At 39.6% G+C, this 21,941-nt stretch overlaps 1 protein-coding gene across 4 annotated transcripts in view; it reads left to right on the forward strand.

Annotated features, from left to right (window-relative positions):
* Positions 1-21,941, forward strand: part of WAC (WW domain containing adaptor with coiled-coil) — a 57,335-nt gene that overhangs the window by 28,015 nt on the left and 7,379 nt on the right. For 3 of the 4 annotated variants that reach the window (XM_041408886.1, XM_041408884.1, XM_041408885.1), the window contains exons 8-11: positions 10,859-11,104; positions 13,055-13,177; positions 14,137-14,285; positions 17,651-17,769. In XM_041408886.1, coding sequence (XP_041264820.1) covers positions 10,859-11,104; positions 13,055-13,177; positions 14,137-14,285; positions 17,651-17,769 — 637 coding nt within the window. The remainder of the gene's footprint in view (positions 1-10,858; positions 11,105-13,054; positions 13,178-14,136; positions 14,286-17,650; positions 17,770-21,941) is intronic. The other variant, XM_041408887.1, reaches the window with a different exon arrangement.

Raw genomic sequence — 21,941 nt, forward strand, 5'->3', positions numbered from 1 at the left:
TGTCTTGAACTGGTGTTTCTACTTCAACAAAAACTTGGCAGACCTCTTCACAAAACTTAAAACAAACTGCATCTTGTGTCATACAGGTTCTTGTCATATGAAATTCTGACTGATAACTTGGATTTCTTTCCTTTTTGTTCAAAAGATGTGATTGTGGGTCACACTCCCAACAGGGAGGGTTATGAACAGAAAGCTCTTCCCTAGTCATTGTGGTTTTCAGAAATTGTTTTTATTATAACAAGGTTTTTTCCTGCTCCATGTTAATGTTAAGCAAATTAATAGTTCTTCCCATTAAGTTAATGTCCAAATCTAATGGTGTTTCTTTTTGCCATCCACTTACTTAATTTTCCTCCATGGTTTTCTTTTTTGTTTTGGATGCTTTATTTTTGGTGGGGTTTTTCTCCATGTGAATGAAGTTGATGGTCCAGAAGGTTGTTTAGTTCTATAATACAGGTCTGTATGTAGGCTGCATCTGATAAACTTACTTGCATAATTGTCAGAAAGCAAACTGTATTTTCATGTTATTGCCACAAAATGAATGGATTTTTAGCTTTATAAAAGCTCCAGATATTGAGACTTTATTGTGCGTAGCTTATAGTGGAAAAATTGGTGCAAAGCCATATTTTTAAAATCACAAAAAGTAACTTCAAAAATGATCTAATTTTCTTTTTTTTTAGTTTTTCAGAGGAAGAGATAAAACAAATTTTATTTAATGTAGTTCTTAAAAGTTGAAGAGATTGCAGCATGCTATGTTCTAGTTTTAGTTTTTATTTAGTTTTTTTTATTATTTAAAAAGCTTTCCTTGTGACTTCCATGATAAAAGCTGAAGTTTTAGGTGAGGTTAGAGTTTGCACTGTATTTGTTTTGAAATTGATGTTGACAGTGGAGAGGCTGCAGCATTGCCCTGTTCTATTTCTTCAACCATAGTCTGTGCTGTAAAGCCTGCAAAAGTCTTAAGTTGTTACAAACAATTTTTTATAAGACATGGATTAATTTGCATTTTGTGTTGGTAGAATTCCAGTTGTCATTTTAAAATTAGTCTGATGCTTAATGATTCAGGTTAGGTTTATGAATGACTGCCATGTAATCCAAATCCTTATTCTGCAGTAATAGTGTAGATTGCTTGCCAAGGAACATGAACTGATGTTTACACAGGTGTAGGGAGCGGTGTATCAGTATTGTGAAACTACAGGATTTAAATTTGTGGAGATGTTTAACTTTTACCAGCATGCAGTGTTCATCTTGAACTGCGTTTCATGATGTTTGAGGGCTTCAAGTGCTCTTAAGAACCACAGGATTGTATTATTAATAGGCATTTGTAAAAACTCTAATAAACTGAAAAGTAGTGTTTAGATGTTGGAGAGTAAACTTAATTCTGTGGCAAAATAAACAATTAAACACTCTCTCAGAAAAAGGGAATTAGGGAGGAAAAGAAGGGAGAGGAATTTCTGCTTCTGTTTGTGGAAAAAACGGGAAATCCATACACCCCAGTGAGTGATGTCTGACGGTTTTTGTCAGACAAATATTTCATCTTGAGGAGTTCTAGCTAGTTAAATTAACTTCAAAAGGCAAAACTTGTAGACTCCGTACAGCATCATAAATTAAACCAGGTTTTAAACTTCGTAGTTACATTATCCAAAAATGGATGTGAAAATATTTGGAGGCTTTGTTTTGTTGGCAGCAATTCTAGGATTTAGTATCCTGTCTGAGCTGTGAAATAAGATAGATGGGTTTAAATGAAGATAAAGAAAGTTGAGATTATATGCAACTAATTTGTAGACTGTATTTTTAACATGTGACTTTCCATCACAGAGGAGTTTCCCTTTGTGACAAAGAGGTAAAGATCGTGGGTTGAGATGAGAACAGTTTACTGGAAACAGCAATGAAATAAGAAATGAACAGTAAAAGCAACAATATTATTAGAAGGGTGTACAAGAGAGGTGAAAAATTCACGTGCGAACAAAAGCTCAGCACTGGGGAGCTGCAATATGGGAGCTGCTGCCACCTTATCTGAGTGGAGAGAGACTCCCTTCCCCAGCCCTGGCAGTGAAGTGGGGTGGTACAAAATAACTGCCCTTCCTGGCTGCTGCAGAAATTAACCCTGTGCTGGCCAAATCCGGGACGTTATCCACCCCTTATTGCATGCCACCTACATCGTGCCCAGATCCTGCACCTTCCAGCTGGTGTGCTCCCAGCTAATTGCAGGATGTATCAGAATCTCCTGATTGGTATATCTGAAGCAGTCCCTGTTCACTGTCCACGGTAGTTATAGCATACAGTGACAGTGTCGTTCAGCAGCCAGAGTTTTAAAATTCAACATTACAGACTGTTTTCACAAAAGAATCAAATCCCCTTGAGGTACACATAGTGTTTCCCTATCCCTCTGCATTACCCACCAAGTACACCCAGGTTCTTGAGCAAAAACGTGGATGGGTTTGCCTACCCTGTGGGTGGGTTTTGCCTTTGCTTGAGGAAGGACTAATCCAAACTGTCTTCCCTGACACATTCTTCATGTGCACCACAGGGACTTAATCCCTTTCTGTGGAACACGAAAGTTTTGTTTGGACTGGGCTTTCTTGCTTAGTGGAGCTTCTGGTGTTAGCTAACTAGGTGACCTCAGCTAGATTGAACTCCCAGTGTTTGAAGGCACTACCACTTACTGCTTTCAGTGTGGTTCTTAAAAGTCTGTTGTGCAGTTCATTTTTCCCAGAGGCTGGTGTGTGATAGGGAGTATTATATACCCACTCAATAGTGTGGCCCAGGTGTCTATGAGGCTGTTTTTGAAATGAGTCCCATTGGAGTGATTCAGTTCTTTCAGGGTACCGTGCAACTACAGGACTTGCCTTTCAAGACCCGAGGTGGTGTTCCAGGCAGTGGCGTGAGGCACAGGGTATGTCTCCAGCCATCCAGTGGTTCCTATCATTGTAAGCTTGCTGTGGTGGATTTGTGAAAGTGTGATACAATCAATCTGCCAGGCTTCCCTGTGCTTTTCAATATTGAGCACTGTACAACAGGGGCTTTACCCACTTGGTCTGCTTGATTGCAGTGCAGTTATTGTGGATAACCTGTGAGATACTGTCCATGGTTAAACCCAACCCTCAGTCATGAGCCTGTCAGTATGTTGCATCTCTTTCCTGATGATGTGAGGTGCCATGAGCCCACTGAGCCAGAAATAAGTAATTCACCCTTATGTTGCCAGTCCAGATGCATCTGAGACACTTTAAGCTTGGCAACTTGGTCCACCCCTCTGTTGTTGAGGTGTTTTTCAGTAGCCCAACTCTCATGTAGAGAAAGCATCTGCATGACAGATAATTACAGTCAGCTTCCCTACCAAAGCAATCATGTCTTGCCACAGTACAGCAGCCCAGATGGTTTTCCCTTTCCAGTGCCAGTTGGTCTTTTTCCATCAGTCCAGCCACCCCCACAGAGCATTTGTGACTGTCCATGTCTCACTGTAGAAGTAGAGTGTTGGCCATTTTGTCTCATTCAGTGATACCTAAATCCAGCTGGATGGCTTTCAGCTGTAGTACCTGACTTGATCCACCTTGTCCCTCAGGCTTCTGTGGCTTGCATCTTAAGAGTCCGGCAACTTTCCATTTTCAGTGTGTTCCTTCAATACAGCAGGAACCATCAGTGAAGAAAATACCACTTTTCACTTGGTAGTAGCTGATGGTATGGTATGGTCTCCTCAGCACATGTCACCTTTTCCTCGTCCTCCTCTGCTGATGATGATAGTTCAAAATTTTCATCTTGGGGCCAGTTAGTGATGACTTCCAAGATCCAAGGGTGATTGGGGTTTCTCTGTTTGAGCTTGCTGTGTAACCACCATGACCCAATTGCTCCACATAGATAGCATCAGTGGCATCAGGTGTGGAAGGGACTTCTCCCTTGCCCATCCAGCTCAGCAGTGGCAGTCAGGATGCCAGGAGTAGTTGTACTTTGGTGCTGATGACTTCTGAAGCAACTTGAACCCCTTCATAAGTTGCCAGTATCTTTTTTTTCAGTTGGGACATAGCAGGACTTGAATCTTTTGTATCCCAACTCCAAAACTCCAGGGGTTGTCCTTGAGTCTCCCCAGGTGCTTTTTACCAGGCACCCCAGGAAGCACTATTCTCCCTAACTGCATCTTTCTGTCTTGTCTGGCCCAAGGGCTACTGCATGATCCTGTTTTGTTTAAAAGTTTGTTGTTCAGGACCCCACTTGAAATTATTCTTCCATGACACATGACAGAGAGGCATGACTACCTGTCTGTAATCTGGAATATGCATTCTCCAAAAACCCACAGCACCTAGGAAAGCTTGTGCTTACTGTTTGCTCATTGGTGGGGACATAGCTGCTGTTTTGTTGACCACATCCATGGATTCTGATGATGTTCATCTTGCCATTTTACTCCTAAAAACTGAATTTCCTGGACAGGTCCCTTGACCCTACTTTGCTTTATGGCAAAACTTGCCTTCTGGAGGATTTTAATTATCTTCTCATTTTTCTCCAAAACTTCCTTTACTGTATTCCCCCATACAACGATGTCATCAATGTACTGCAAATGTTTTGGAGCCTCACCCTGTACATTCTGGATCAGTCCATGGCAAATGGTGGAGCTGTGTTTGCACCCTTGGGACAGTCAATTCCAAGTGTACTGCACCTTCCTCAGGTGAAAGCAAACTGTGGCCTGCACTCTCCTGCCAGAGGAATAGAGAAATATGTATTGGCAATGTCAATGGTGGCCTGACTTCCCTGCCTTGGACTCCAGTTCATACTCAAGTTCAGGCATGTCTGGCACAGGAGCACTCAGTGTTGGTGTGACTTCAGTCAGGCCACAACAGTCCACTGTCAGTCTCCAGTCTCCACTGAACTTACACACTGGTCATATGGGCTATTCAGGTATGAGTGAGTCTTGCTGACATTCCTTGGCTTTCCAGCTCACAAATTCTCTCATGGATGGGTGTCAGAGAGTCCCAGTTGGTGTGGTATTGTTGACCACAACAATCGTTGTGGTAGTAATTGGGTGCCTGTTGTTCTTCAGCTCTCAGCAATTCCCAGAACAGAAGGATCCTCTGACAAACCAGGCAAGGTATTCAGCTGTCTAATTTCCTCGGTCTCTAGAGTGTCTGTCCCAAATGCCCAAAAATGCCCTTTCGGGTCCTTGAAATACCCTCTCCTAAAGTAACCTATGCCCAGGATGCATGGTGCTTCTGGGTCAGTCACAGTGGGGTAGTTTTGCCATTCATTCCCAGTCAAATTCACTGAGCTTCTAGTGCAGTCAGCTGTTGGGATGCCCCTGTCACACCAGAAATCCGTATGGATTCTGCCCCTACGTTATCTGGATGGCTTCAGGGTACATTGTGTGCTGGTATCAACTAAAGCCTTATACTCTTGTGGGTCTGATGTGCCAGCCATTGGATGCAATTACTGGATCCATTGGGCCAATAGATCTGATTGTCCCTTTCCCCCCTCTGGCTGGGGTCAGGACCCCTTTAGTCCTGGTCATAGTTCTCATTGCTCACGCCTTGTAAATATGAACTGGAGGTCTATTCTAGAGGGTCAGAAGTAACATCACCTCTTCTGTCTGAGGACTTGCCCACTGAAGACTGGAGTGGCATTTGTCCATGAAGAATTTCCTGTTGTGGTTATTATTCCAAGCATTCAGCTCACATACCCGTGCTGCTAGGGCAGAGGTGGATCTTCCATCCCACTTCCTCATGTCCTCTGTTTTGCTCGCAATAAAAACACAGGTTGCCTTCTTGTGTGTGTCTTCTCTCTTGAGCAGGGGAGTGCTTGCTCCCAATAGCCGAGACCTTGGTCTGTACTGCAGGGCATGGGACATTTCCTCACTGGCTTTTTCGAGTCTGTCCAAAGTCTTAGACAGTCTCTACAGCCGAGGTGTGGGTCAAGATGATCTTCACATTGCTGGAGTTGGCAAGTCACATGAAGTACTGTTTGTTTCTCCTTCTCTGGATGTTAATGCCAGTGAACTGGCATATGAGGCATGCTCTGTACAAACTTCTGCCATATGGATTGTGTGTACTGGACCTGATCTGATTCTACAGGAGACTGCTTGTTATTTGAATCTGTCAGTTACCTCCAGCACATCTGATTCATGTACTGGATGACTTTTTTCCATGGCATTCTCCCTGCTGGAGTGGAGTACTAGATTGTCCCTGGGACGATACCTTCCCTCTTGCATGACGGGAGTCACCTCCAAAGGATGAGAGTTTGTCTTTTTCCCAATTCCCTTTTCAGTGCCCATGTCCCAGGGATCCCAGTTGCTGGGCTTCACTACCATCTAGTTTCATGTCATGGGCCATGAAGCCCCAGCATTGGAGCAGCTAGATGACCAGGAGTTCATTTGACGGCAGCTGAAATCTTCCTGTACGTCTCACAGCTCACTCAGGGGTTGGGATTGGGTGATTATCTTTGGCCCTTCCTCTTCCTGCTGTTGTGAGGGTTCTGCTTCCTCTTCATCCCTCACTAAGTGAACTGATTTGATCTTGGATTTCTTCTTACGTATAGGGCAACTCCTGTTGGCACAGATTCATCCTATGGTTCAGCTGCTGTTTGAGTGGTCTCAGTGGCTGCTTGTTTTCCTCCTGTTCTCCCTGAGGGACTGTCTAGTACTGAGCGCGGTCTGGTAAAGAATAACCACTGCCCAACACACTGATTTCCTCCCTTCCGGAGATGTCACACCGTCCTCCTTGAAAACACACTGTTGCTTTATCAGTATCCTGTAGTTGTTCAGGGGTGAACTTCCAAACCATTGAAGCAGAGAATTTCCCCCAAAACTGGCCCATTTTCTCCGACATTCCATGCCACTCGTGACAATCCACCCATGGAGCAGACCTTAGAAACCTCTCTCCGGATTCTGAACATGGTGTGGGCCACACTGACTCTAGACGTGGTACAGACTGTACTCAAGAGACAGAGCAACAAGACCATGCTTTTTTTAACAGCGAGAGGAAATCCAAAATTCTCAAAAGCTGGTTTAATAGCATGGTTTATGACAAAGGGCATAAAAAGCTGGAGGAAATTACCTGCCCCTGTTCCCCCACAGACTAGGTACAATTTAATGGACTGCCAGAGGTAGGCCCCAAAGGAAGGGTAAAAGAGCATTGCTGAACACACATCCCAGATGTCTCTCATTGCCCCCCACATGTCATAAACTGGTCTCCCCCAATACAGCAAGACAGCAATTCTGATCCCTCTCTCTCCCTGGTATGAAAAAAATGCCATGGTGGGCACACAGGGCCAATACACGAATATATACAGGGTTAGGTGCGTGTGAACCATGTGAACAGACCAAACAACATTGTTACTGTTGACTCCCTGCCTTGTACAACAAATGCTTAAACCAAATTTGTTTCAAACTGGTCTGGTCAGATCTGATTATCTCAACCCTTTGGGCACCGAATAAAGCTATTGAGATTTATGATCGCTGTTCTCCATGCACTGTTCATTCACTGCTTCCTCCCTCTGCCCTGTGGCAGGCTAGAGAGGAGAATTGGATGCACAAAAGGAAAAGATTGCAGGTTGAGTTAAGAAAAATTTACTGGAATCAGCAGTGAAGTAAGAAATGAACACTTAACAGATTCAATATTAATAAAAGGGTGTACAAGAGAAACAATTCACACTACACTGGCTGGAAAACTACTCCCTTACCCCTGCCCCTGGTAGTGAAGTAAGGTGGTATAGGATAACCCAATCACTCTGGCTGCTCCAAAAATTAACCTTGTCCTGGCCAGAACCAGCACAGCTACTTAATACAGATGAGAAATACTTGAATTTCTACCAGTATTTTTACAGGTTTATTTTGGTGGGTTTTTTGGCAGAAATAGGTTTATAGCTTAAATTTCATTAATAATAATCAGTTTGTGTAATCCAGTGATACTCTGAACAGTCATTTTACTCTGCATCCTCTATGATGTTAAATAACAGTTCTAATGTGATGAACACATAGGTAGTCGTAATCATAGAGATGTATTCTTTTATAACATTTAGTGGTTTGTTTTTGAGTTGCTAAACATCTCAGAATATTGGAATGTTAGTATTAGGTGTTATCCTTTCTTTGTATCCTCTCTCTAGGTTTGATAGGGTGATTGTACAAAAATACCTTTCATGATACATTTTAACTTATACTTAAAATGCCTGCAGTAATACAGCTATGTGAAATAGTGTCTCCATCTTGTCTGAAAGAAATAACTTGCCTGTACTGTGTTGATGCAATTCAGTGTGCATTTTTAGAGCATAAAAACTCAAACTAAAGTAGTTTTACAGACCTCATGGTATTCAGTGGTTTTGAGTGACATGTTTTGAGCTCTGTTGTTCAAGAAATAAGTGAATAGCCAGGAATGGATTTGGTATAAGGTTTATTTGAACTGCATTGTTATCTTGAGTTTGCCTTTGATTCAGTGTATTTTCTGTTCAGAACTGCAGCATGGGTGAAAAGAACTTCCAGCTGTTTGGTATGGTGGTGTGGTTTGAGGATCAGGTATTTGCTTACATGAATAAATAATACAGTAGTGAGTTGCTTCTTCACTTAAAATAACTTAATATTTAACTGTGAAGACAAGCCTAAATACATTAAATATGTTTTTAAATTAGTGCTGGTAGTTGCAGTAATTTTTCATTTTGAAATGAGGATGTTTTGGGGCTTTTTAATGGTTGTTTTTCTGGTAAGGTTCTCAAAACTGTAGGTAGCTAGCTTGTATATGTAAGTACTAACATGCTCCATTGTGCTTATTTCCCTTGCTTTTGTCTGCCAGTGTATCTTGATCTTATTTGGACTGTGACAGATCCAAGTTCAATTTCAACTTCACATATTTTTGTTTAGTATGATAAGATTCTTGTTTGTTAGATATGTCTTGACCTGAAGTTGTCTTAATGTTTACTTTGAACGTTATAACGTAGGATGCAATACTTTATAACAAAAACCTCTACTAATAACTTAGTGTTTCATGGTAACTAATACCTAATCAGCTGTCCTAGTTCACCTGTTACTGAAAACCCTGCAGAAAACCTGTAAAAGGTTTTTCTTTTTTTCCCATCTTCAATCTTTGTAACCCTTTTGTCCCTTTCTAAGTTGTTCTTACAAAAGCTCCTGGCCAAATGACCAGGCGCCTTCACAGATCCATTGCTACCAACCTGAGGAGATTGTAACTAGATAGGAGCACATCTTTTTCAGAAGTTTGTCTGAAACTCCAAAATATGTCTGTGTCTTGGCTGTTACATCCTTGCAAGCTTTCAAATTCTTCAGCAGGTTTTTTTTCTGGTTCAGATTTCTCAGCTACTTGTCTCGAAAAAGTTTTCTGGAGTATTTGTGACCTTTATAAGCTATTTATACTGTAGCAGCATGGAAGCAGAAATCCTCTTCCAAGTGAGATTAGAAATCTTAGTGAAAAGATTTACACATTGTTACTTCCGTAATTTTTTGTCTGTTTTTTTTAGGGTTCTTCTCCATATTAGTCCTGGAAGTTGCAGTTAAGGTTATTGGAATACAAAAGCTGTTAGAAATTCTGTGACATTTTATTCTTTTGCAGTAAAACAAACCAGACCATATCACTTCTTTACTAATAAAGTCAGCATCATCTTACTTTGATCATTTCTCCAAATAAAAAAACCAAGCACACCCTTAAAGTAAAAGAACTTCCCAGCCCATTTTCTCTACTTTTGGGAAAAACTTATAGACTTTTGCCTGAAACATAGAATATCCAGGTTGACCTTCTGTGCCCGGTTTGAAGTGGGTTTAAAATCTGGATCTTCATTACTGTGGGCAAACATCCTGCATGAGATCTTGGATCCATAGCTTTATGCTCTGCATCCAACTTCTTTGGTGCTATAGATGCGTTAGTCTTGACTGAATTTGTGGGCAGGGATCTCTGAGGGTTTAGTGGGGATGAGAGAAGGGGGAGCTAAGATTGAGATATGGTGGTCCAGGTTTCTTAACAGAAGGATATTTGAAGTGACTGTTGGTACACCTATAGTAAGTTGAAATACTTCCCTTGCAGAGATTTCTCACTGTATTGGAATGGAGGAACAACTTTCTGTTAAGTGGAAGTCCTATTTAAAACTAATTAACTCATATTAATCAGAACAAATTGCCATATAGTATATTTGTATTTAAGTACTATGTGTTTCTCTGGAGAATAAGTGGTAATATTTCCTAAAATCGTATTAATAAACTAAAGGATATAGGTCTTAGTGCTTCAGAAGAAGCTGACAAGTTAAAATCAATTATGAGCAGACACATTCTTAGATATTTTTCCACTCTGCTGTGGGGATGTTAACAGCACTGTTTTACATTTCTAGTACAGCTCATTGTCCTTTCTAAATCCTCAGCAAGGTAGCTGGATTTTGTACAATACACTTATATTTGTGGCTTCTTGCACTGCTCTCTTCATAAATGAAGCATGGCCTATACCCTCCCATCAAATTTGACACAGTAACCTATATATGAAATCCGTGGGCTATAAAAATCCATGGGTTTTGTTCATAGTATATTTTCCAAAGAAAGATTGAGATTATAAGGAAGAGTGTAAAATATGAGTGTAGGAGATTAGTATGGAATTTTTGGCCTACATTTGCCTTAAAAGTTAAGGAAAAAAATGTCCCATTTTTTAATACTGGCTGTTTTTCATCCAGTATCTTGAAGTGGAAAAGTTGCATTTGTGTGCTCATAATAAATATTAGGTTCCATAGTGTAAATTGCATTAGAACTCACCTATCTTCAATTTTTGTTCTGTTAATGTTGTGAGTTTTTTTCTTAAAATGGTAGTTAGGCATTTGATCATCTTAATTTGAGTATTGTACTAGTGAGTTGTCAGGTTGTATTGGGGAAAATGAAAAATACTGTCTGTCTTCTGTTCAGAGTCTGCATCTGTGGACAAGTCTGTATCCCATTCTTGCACAACTCCTTCTACATCTTCTGCTTCTGGACTGAATCCAACTTCTGCGCCTGCTTCATCTGCTCCTACAGTTCCTGTTTCACCTATCCCACAATCACCAATTCCTCCATTACTTCAGGACCCAAATCTCCTTCGACAGCTGCTGCCTGCTCTGCAAGCCACCTTGCAGCTTAATAATTCTAGCGTAGATATATCCAAAATCAATGAAGGTAAGGATTCTTTAAAGTTCATGTAATCTCTCATTTACATACATTCGTATATTATTGCATACCAGGCTGTAGTAAATGAAAGCCTTATCTTAATTGAAAAGTGAATGAATGAATCCCTAGGTAAAGTGGAGATTTTTGTGCGTTTTTTTTTTTCTGTTAAACCTTCTCAACATTTAAGGTTTTCAAATTAATAAATGTTGATGTACGTGAGCAGTGTAATTGAAACTGGTGACTTAATCACTGTATCAGTGTTTGTCTGTTGCACAAAATTTCCGTAGAGCTCTTTGTTCTTTTGTTTCGTGCGCTGTTCTTTGTTTTCTGTAGTTTGTGCTGCTGTTCTATTAACGTGTGTTGCAAATAGTGAAACTTCTAGGGGTTCTTAAATCTTGTTGCCTAACAACTTTTTTTCTTTAGCGTAACAAAGAAAGCCTCTCTGAATACAGGTAGCGTATCAGTAACTTTGCTAGCCACTGGAATTTTGTACATTTATTCGGTGCGTCCCTTAGATTTTGGTTGCATTGGCTTAGGTTATTAGAAGTCAGTTTATCACTTACCTATAGTGCCTTTTGCTGCAAGAGCAGGTGGAGTTGATGCACTTTGATTGCAGTTTTATCTAATGTGTCTGCATGTGACAGGTTACTGATAAAGTGGTGTAGGATTTTTTGTTTGTTTCTCGTGCAAGGATCACTGATTTAAATAGGAAGTAAAATTGACGTGGAGAGCTGAGAGTTAATTGTCTTTAACTTTGGGAAAGTGCAAATCAAGTTAAGGGAAATTACTTACAAAGTATTGTGTACCTTGCAATTATTCATCAGAAAAAGAGGTCAATTGCTTCCTTTTAATCAGCAAATATTCTGTCTTCATTCAGTACTAATAAGTGAGTAGGTCACTGGTTTCTTTTTCTATGGAGGGAAAGTTTTTAAAACTGTAGTGCACTAGGTTGGACTAAAAAAAGAAGTGTTATGGTTGTGTTGAAAAATGAAAGGTCCACTCACCTCCAATTGTATTTTATTAAAAAGCTGCCCAGTGAAATTTCTAGTAATTTTCTCTTGCCATGTGAGCAGCAGCTCTGTATGTTTTGGAACAAGAGTGTTCAGAATTGTTCTGATGTCATGAGGGCCTGGCTGTGTCCACGTGAACAGAGTGACTTCACCTTGCATAGCAGGGCTGGCCTTACTGTGTGCACGATTCAGAGTTACTCTGTGCTTGTGCTGGTGAGTCAGTTTTTTCAGGAGTGTGCATGGCTGGAAGGTATGTTCAGGAAGTATCCCACAGAGCCTGTAGACCTTTTTGGAAAGGTTGATTCAGAAGCTCCGAGTTCAGGGTCTTGTCATCTCATACTGCAAGATGCTCTTCCTGTATTGTGCAGTTTTAAAATGGTTTAAAATGATTGGTTTTTTTTACTGGTGGGGAGTTGACATTGGACAGCTAAACCCAGAACAGATAAGGGTTTTTTTTGTTAGTAAGAAGAAACGTGGATTTTTAACCTTCAAGAGATTTGTCTTCCTCTTGAACATGAAGTCTGCCCCCCCATCTTTTTTATTGAGTTGAAGGGATTCTGCCTTTTGCTTTTTTTAAAAAATTATTGTAGAATAAAAAAATCTTCACACATGTTGTGCTTACTACAGTAGCAAATTGAGCAAATTTTCTCTTGCTGTTTACAAGAATTATTACTAATTATAAGGTCAACCAGAAGACTCAACGTTATTTTTTAAAAGAATTTTTTGTTAAGTCTATGCCTTAAAGTTAAAACTACTAAAGAAAGGGCTTGCTAGACATTCCAAGTCACCTTGAAATCAAGTAACTGAAGAACAGTTCAGGTGGATTTTTGGTCATGGTAGATATGGGAAATAAATCTGAAAGAAAACATACCTTAAATGTAATCAGCCAGTTTCAACAGTTTGGAGTGGTGTTCTAGAATTGTCAGTAAAACAGAATGTTTGTTTTCAGTTCTAACAGCAGCTGTGACACAAGCCTCTCTGCAGTCTATACTCCATAAAATTCTTACTGCTGGACCATCTGCTTTCAATATCACCTCCCTAATTTCTCAAGCTGCACAACTGTCTACGCAAGGTATTCAGAGGTTTTTTTTTTTTTTCACTTACATAAATTGTTACACAACGTTTTAAAAGGGCTGATACAGTTGTGGAATCTGTCTCTTGTCATATCTTTTGCCACACAGTGTGGAGAATGTGGAATGACTTCTTTTTCCAAAGATAGGGCAAAAAATTGTTATTGAGCAGCAGGAACCTGACACACTACTAAGTAAACATGCTTCTGTGTCTCACCTTTTGGGATTTTCTTTGTGTGTTAAGAAATTCTACATGAGTGATGTGAAAATTCTGGAATTAGGTGTTACTTAACAGTATAAAACACAACTTTCTTACTTCAACACCCATCATGTAGTACTGTGCAACTGTGACTCTTGGGGAGGCTTCAAATTCTTAAAAGAAAGTTTGCTTTGTCTGGTGGAGACTGCTTTTTTTTCACCTTCCAGACAAGATACTCTTTCAGGTATTTCCAGTATGTTCTGGCTTGTAACTTAATTTAAAAAAACCTTAAGTTTTAAAGTTTGGAAACTTAAACCAAAACAATAAATGCAATCATCTTACTGAGTAGGTAAGCAGTGCTAATGGTAATTTTTAACGATAGGTGAGGAACTGTTAGTATATGCCTAGAATGGATTAATAAGTTTTTATATAAACCCTTCATGCTTTCTTTCGGTTAAATCAAGTTGAGCACTCTAAAATAGGAATCACATATGATTTATTCTCTACATGTGTAAAAAGCATTTCCCACTAGCTTCTTCTCTTTCCCCTCCCCTGAAATTTTAGATGTGGGGAGTTTGGGGGAAATGCAATTCCTTAGCTAGGATTGTTGTTTCACATTAGATTGTTCTAGTTGTTCACAGTGAGCATATATGTTTGTGTATCATCTAATGTAGCATACTCCAGAGTACCAAAAGAAAATCTAATTCGCATTTACAATAGTACATGATTTTATTAAAAGATTTTTTTTTTTTTCCTTTACAGCTCAGCCATCTAATCAGTCTCCAATGTCTTTAACATCTGATGCCTCATCACCAAGATCATATGTGTCTCCAAGGATAAGCACGCCGCAGACTAACACTGTTCCACTTAAACCTTTGATGACTACGCCACCAGTATCATCGCAGCAGAAGGTAAGCTCCTTTTGACTTAGGCCATATTGTACTAAGAAGCCATTGTACATAATATTGTTCCTATATATCCATGTGTTAACAGTTATATATAGGATAATAAAATATGTATTATTCCCAGTAGAAACAATCAATGGAAGCAACTACTTGACTGTATTTTGGCAGTGCAGCTCCAGCATGAAATCTAGTTTACTTTTCTTGAGGAAATTCTTAATGCTGCCCTCAGATGCTGTCTGGAGATATTACCAATGCATTGGTATTCTAGCATATTTAAATAGAAATAAAAGCATACTTCAAGGGCAACAACTGATACTATTATTTAGACTTAGCCAATAAAAGATGTTTAGAATGGGAGACAACTTCTTGGGGAAATTAACTTGAAGTAGTCTCAGATTTTGTTCAGAAGTGTTTTAGGTGTTTACAGATCAATAACGTAATGTTCCTTTCCCTTCCTGCCCCCTCACCTCTCTTCATTCAGAATTCCTTCATTGGGTCAGTGACTAGGAAATGTAAATTGAAGCTCACCTATAAACTCCTGAGGTTCTTCCTGAGAAGCATAACTGTAGATTTTGGGGTGAGACACCCCCACCTTCCTAAAATCCATCTTCTCTATCACCACTCCTGCTTAGCTCAGTTTTTCTCAATTTTCTGCTCACAAATGAACATCTGATGTCTTGGATGCATTTGAGGAATACTTTTCTCTGCAGGAGAACACATTACATTCCTCATTACATTCAGAATGCGTCATTTTCTTTCATCAGATTTTTTTCATGGGTACAAAGAAAACCAAGTGATCCTCCCAGTTTCTTTTGATTGACAGTGATACAATGAATTGCAAAGCTTCATGTGTGTACGTACCAGTACTGGTTGTTACCTTGGTTTCTGGCCCTGGATTGCATCCTCAGTCTGTGTTCACATCCCATAGCTAGGTGGCAAGTAATGAAATTATCAAACAGCAGGATTGAGATATTTGGTACTTTCAAAGCTGAGATATGAAAAAGAATCTTCTTAAGTTGTGTACTGTCAATAACTGGAAGTAGATCTTTTCTGGTCTCTACAATCCAGAGACTGATTGTGAGTCCCTGAAGTAACAAATTTTTGTTCTGCAGCAGATACTTTGCCAGTTCAATAAAAAAATAACTGTCTTGATAGTTCTGGTATTTGTGTAACTCAGTTCCATGAGATGGGAACTTAGGTGGTCATAGCTCTGGTGTGAGCACCTCTGTTTTAGCAGCCCGTTGGATATGTGAGTCAGGCTAGCTTGTCCAGTTGTATAGGTTGAGGTAAATTATGCCTAAGCAAGATGTGGTGCTGTGCCAGGACACACTTGGTTTTAGAGCACATGGGCTTAGAGCCAACAAAGCTGAACTGGCTCTGTGTAAGAGAAGATGCACAGGGGTTTGAGCTGGCTGTGGGATACAGTAGTGCCAGTGGCACAGTACCATTGCTTAGGACTGAACATGTCAGTGCTGCTCTCAGACTGAAGCTGCTGTGGCTGCCTGTGGGAGTGCTGTGTGCATGTGGCAGCTCAGGGGTCACACTCCAGGAGCCTGGAGGTCACTTTCTGCCTTTTAGCTGTGCCTGTATTGTGTGATCAGAAACTGTTCTGAATTTCTGCAAAGTAGTTATGTAAAGCACTTTACACAGACCTGTCAAACTCAGTGAGAATGTTCTTTTGGTCAATTGGTTTATTTGGTTTTTTTAAAATTTATTTAGCCCTTATTATTTTTTCTGGTATATGTATTTACAGTTTTTGAAACACTTTGAAGACATGGAATAGTTGCGAGGTTTTGTGGTTCATTTATTTCACAAATCCCATGGTCCTTCGTTATTTTTGCCAGCCAAGGAGCTGGTTACTTTACCAGTTTGGATCTGCTGTATGATTCCTTTACTGATGATGGACTTCCCTTTTGAAATTGTTCTGTTTCAACAGCCTTGGTGGTTTAATGTCTGCTCACAGGCTGAGCAAAATGCAGGCATTAATAGCAAAGTTGTTGATGTCATACATTTCATAAAGGTACTTGTGTAGTCTGTTTTCATAAATCAGTTTACAATCTGCTACTCTTTCACTCTCCTGAGCTATATAGTTCTGTTTATTTCAACGGCAGAATGATCTTACAGTTATCTTGCTTTTTCCTTTTAGTACCATGGACTTCTCATGTGCTACTCAGACTTCTTTAGTATATGGCTATTAATCTAAAAACCAGAAAGAACATATTTTCGTTTTGATGATAATTTTAAAAGGTGACGAGTTTGAATTTGCATTAAGACCCCCCCCCCCCCCCCCCCCCCCCGCATATTTAAATGAATCCAGTTATGTCTTGAGTTTACTTTACCATCTGTGGTTCGTTTCATAGAAGTCTGTTTCTGAAATAGAGAGTATTTCTCGAGGTTCAGGTGACCAGTAGTTAGTAATCTACACTAATGTGAAGTCAGCCAATGCCAGAGCTGCTGGACAGTTTGGTTTTTTTGTCTTTATGGATCCCTAGAAGCCATTTTTTCTTTGCTCTCTCCCTTTTCTCTCAAAATTGTTAGCTTGATTTTGCAAAATGAAGGATAAATTCTGAAGCTTAACCTCTCTTGTACGTACTTCAAACTTGACTGATGTATGCAGAGCATTGGGCAAGATATGAAGTGTCTTGAACTTCATTTGCTGTAAATTAGACATTACTAGAGTCCCAAACTTCTCATTCTGATGTAGTTCAGAAATTCACAGGAAAGACTGTATCTTACTGCTGGTATTTTGATACCTTGGATTGAATGTATAGTACAAAGGAAAAGCAAGAAGGTACTGATGACTATTTTTGTAGTCACCCATGAGTTTAGAACTTAGAGAAAAGGGAGCAGCAAACTGATAAGTATGCTTAAGATTTTCTTTTCCGTTTTTGATAGAGATGTTTTTAATATGCTTGTGATGTAATTATGTTCTTGACACTGTGTAATGTATTTTCAAGTAGAGAACTCTTAAGTTTGTACATGAAGATTTTGTTTGGATATTGAACACATCTTCTGAGGTTGAAAATGAGCTCAGTGCTCAGCTGGGAGATACAGTCAAAAATAATATTGAGTTGAACTGTTTTGCCTAATAAGCTTGCAGTATTTTGACAAGTCACATGGGTCTAAATTTGCTTCTGTTATGTCTATTAATAACCCCTTCTTAGTAAAAAAAACACCTTTCTGTCACAGCTGTGGAACTAGAATTTTTTTTTAAAAAAAACACCTTGTGAAGATAATAAAAATTGTGTCAGCAAAATGCCTTTTATCAAAAAACCCTACAGGTGTTGAAACTGTAATTTCCTTGGTTTTCTCTGTTTCTTACACTTGTTTTTTAGTGTGGAGGAATTCTAATGAAGTTTTGAACTTTCTAGGTTGCTACTCCAGGTGTTAAACAAGGACCAGCTTCCCAGGCAGCACCTCAGCAGCCAGTAATAGCTGACAAGCAGGCAGGTCATGAACCTGCCTCTCCACGAAGTCTTCAGCGTTCAAGGTATATTGAAATGCTTCTCTCTTCTGTCTTTAGTTTTTATCTGCATTCAATGTGTGTTGTATATGTTGCAGTTCGTGCACTCTCTCTGGCCAGTTTATTGAACTGCTGCTATATTTAACTGCTGCTACTGAGATGATGCAGCTAAGCACCTTTGTTACGTATTTAATGTGGTAGATTCTCCATTGTTGGGGTAATCATTAGACCATTCTCACAGAAGCAGAATGGAACTCACAGTTGTGTTCTCTCACTCCGGTGGCAATTTTACAAGTGATTCTTTGTATTGTGATTTCAGAGTTTGGAGTTTCTGTCTCTGTGCAGTTACAGAATCTGTGATGCTTAGTGTTAGATGTTTGTAGTGTCTTGCTGTAGTGTAATTTGATTTTGAAATTAGCATGATTTTTTGGTTTGTCACGTGATTTTTTAATGAAAAACATTAAAATTTAGTAATTTACAAATACCTTTCCTTGGCCAGACTTTTTTGTCAACATTGCAACTTACTAAGATGTTGCATGGTACCAACATTTAACCATTGATTTACCAGGTGGGTTTGGAATCTGTATCTTTGAAAGTTTTCTTTTGGGAAGATGGACTCTGCATAGTGTCAGATGCTCTGTTTTTTGTCATATTGGTTCCAGGGGCTGTGACCAAAGATGTGTCATGAGTCATGTCAGATGTGTCATGGTGTAGAACTGTAGTAGGAAGAAGTTGACTTTTTTAGAGGTTCTGTAAATGAGCAGTTCTTAATAGCTGGATTTTTAGAGTGATTGAATAAGGTGTGTGGTGTGATAGGGTATGAAAAAAACAAACAAAAAACCAAAACCCAATACTCTTGCATTGTCAGCATACCTGAAGCTACACATGGTGGTGCTTTCCAGATAATCAAATAGTGAGATCCTTTTATCTGCCCTTCTGGGACTAATAACAAAGGGGACTTTTGTTTGGTGTTGGTTTTTTTTCTTGGTGGGTGGTTTTTTTTGTTTGTTTGTTTGTTTGGTTTTTTTTGTTTTGGTTTTTTTTTTTTTTTTTTTTGTTTTTTTTTGTTTTTTTTGGGGTTTTTTTGTTTGTTTGGGTTGTTTTTGTGGGCTTTTTTTTGTTTGTTTGTTTGGGGTTTTTTTGTTGGTTTTGGCTGTTTTGTGGGGAGAAGAGATGTGTGTTTTGAGGTGTTTTGGGGAACTGGGTTATCTGTTGTGTGCTTGGCACTCCTGTCCCAGAAGCTGGCTTTACTGACGACCCTGGAGTATTGACCAGTTTGAGGGTACAGACACAAGCAAGTCAGAAGTTTTTGAGTTTTTAATGTAGGCTGTTTTACAGACACTTGATTCTAAGCTTTGGTGGATTACAACTCATTATAACTCATTTATCTCTTTTAGGAGAATAAAGGCAAAGTGTCCAACTCCAGTCCCTAGCAATTATGAATGCTATTTAAATTTTTCTGAATTCTAGTACCAAAGATAAAGTTACACTTTGCAGCAAGCTAAGCTTTTTTATGAGTGGTGAGGTTTTGGGGGACAGCTCTCAGTCACAGGCCTTTTTGTTCTTTGCTCATCACTCTCTCTGCACAGGAAATCTTGTTAAGAGAGATAGTCTTCTTGCAGACCTTTACCATGGGTTAGAGTCTGTGAGTTGATGCTGGTGGGCATTTGGCCTGCTAGTCCATACCTCACCCTTCCTTTGGGTTACATGAGTTTGTACTCCAGCATGACCCTTACCTACAGTGAGTTGAGGGATCTGCTGTCCCTCTGCAAACCTTTGCTCCATTTGACATCAGCGTTTTGGTGGAGGAAGCTGAGTTTGCTCCAGCACTGGGACAATGTGCAGGTAGCACGCTCTCGTGGCTGAGGACAGGAGGCAGTGGCAGGCCAGGGTGAAAGATACTGAGACAGTGTTAGTATTGTTCAGTATCCTGTGTCTCTCAAATTAATACATGTTTGTGACTCTGCTGTATTGTGCATCGTGAGTTCATGTGAGTTCATGTTCAGTTCCGTTCGCTTTGGAAGTGTCTCATTTGCAACAAGTGGAAGATTAAGGAATAGGTGACTTGGAAAAACCTGTGTGACTGGTATTCTGTTGATTGCGGTGGAGTTGAATGAAAGTGAACCAGTTGAGATAATGATTTACTTACCTGCAAAAGATCTGCTGTGTCCAGGCAGTATGTCTGAATTGATAGGGAACAGATGATTCCTTTGTAGGTGAAAGCAGTTGGTTGGATTGGGAATTGCTCTTGGAAGCAGTTTTTACTTTTATAGGAGTGAACAACAATTTAGCAAACTGAACTGTGGACTGATGGTCCAGAATCTTTTTAGCTCTGTGAATTAAGGGTGCAGGTTTTCTCCAGCTTAAATTCTGATTAATTGAGCAGAAGTTCATCACAGCTGCATTTCCGTGGCTCGTTAAAAGTTTTAAGTAAATGGAGGTAAAATTATTTTTGACTTGTTGGGGTGGAAACACAGTGTGAGAAAACCTGAGTAGCTCTTGTTAACTTTCAAGAAGTAAACATTTCAGCCGTTTAAGTGGGGAAATTAACACAATGCATACATTGAGTCTGTCTGTTAGAGATGATTCCAAAGACACACAATCAATTATGGCTGTTTTAAATATGAAACTAAATTAGTACTTCCATAATTAATAGTTTCATCAGGTTGGTAGTTTCTTTCTGTTTTCAGAAAGGACTGAGAGAAATTTTCCTTTACCTTGTGAAGTTGCTGTGAAGGGAGGTATTTCATTGCATTTTTTGTAGGTTGTAAAATTCTGCCATTTGTAGTAGTATATTTCAGAACCATGATGTTTTAATACCCTTGATACAGATATTTTTGCCTCTCTGGAGGCATTCTGTTACTTGTGGCATAGTCAGTCTTTAACTCAGCTAAGGCAAGTATTTCTCTTTAGTGAAGCATTTAAAAATACTGTGGTAGTTTGGAACAGTCATTGCTGCATTCGTAGCTCCCCCTGCTGCTGACACAGCAGTGCTTAGGATATTTTGTGACAGTATGCTTTAGTCATAATTAAGATACAACTTCATTTTTGAGAAGCCCGCAATTTTATTTATTTTCTTGAAACATTTCTGATGTTACAGTTTATTAATGAAGATGTTTACTAATGAAGTAGGAGTAGGAGAAGACAGGCTGATAAATGAAGAGGAGGCAAGTCAGAGGGGGAAATTTAATTCTAGTAGAGCTAAGGAGTAGATAAGGTTATTCTACTTAATAGATAAGGTGAATTCTACTTAATTAATAACAGTAGCCTGTCTGTGCACTATCACTGTGCTAAATTAATGTATTGCTAAATGACGCTAAATAAATATATTGAAACTTAGAATAATTTATTTTGGAACGGAATTCTAGCTGCAGTCTACTTTGGTCCAATTAGAGTAGGACTGGCAAGTTTGAATTGCTAAGGGCATTGTTAGGTGATTTTTTTTTTTAATATCTCAGAATGTCTTCTGATGCTTCACTGCCCTTATGGTGATTCTTTTTTTCTCATGTCTGCTTAGAATTTCCCTTGTTGCAACTTGTCTCTGCCTCTTGTGCTATCACTGTGCATCTCTGAAAAGTCTGTTCTCCCCAAAAGTAGTAAAAATCTGCCAAAAGACCCCTCAGTCCCCTTCCCCTCAGTCTTCTGGTTTCCAGACTAAATGCACTTCAAGCTTCTTCTGATACAGCAGGTACTTCAGCCCCTTAGTTGCCTGTGTGATCCTCTGCCCCATTCTTTTGCTATAGCAGTTTAGTTCTTGTCCGGTTTTAGGTTTCCCACTGCACTGTGCTCTGGATACTGTGAATCTCATAAGCTCTGAAAAGAGGGGAGGAATTGCCTTTTTTATAGGAGAAGTGCTTCATCCCTGTTGTTGGCTTGGTGACTCTCTGGCTTTGTTCCAGCAGGTCCAGTCAGACATCCAATTTGTTGGCTGTAATTCTTAATGCTGTAATTCTTTGCAAGTGTGAGTTGATTAGGGTAAGTGTCTGGGCCTTGGACTAGAGAGATAGTTGCATTATGTAAGGAACTTTTCAGTCTTCAAAGGGACTGGCAGGTTAGGTGGTGAATCAGAAGTCCTTTAAAATTTGGTTCTCCTTCATAATACTTTCTTCTTGCCTGCAAGTGATACAAAGTTTTAAGAAATAGACTGAATTTATGGCCTGTGTTGAAAAGCTTCTGCCAGTGGGAGAGTTGCACTTACC

This window comes from Onychostruthus taczanowskii, unplaced genomic scaffold (genome assembly GCF_017590055.1).
Source record: "Onychostruthus taczanowskii isolate IOZ18803 unplaced genomic scaffold, ASM1759005v1 scaffold3, whole genome shotgun sequence".
NCBI classification, from domain to species: domain Eukaryota; kingdom Metazoa; phylum Chordata; class Aves; order Passeriformes; family Passeridae; genus Onychostruthus; species Onychostruthus taczanowskii.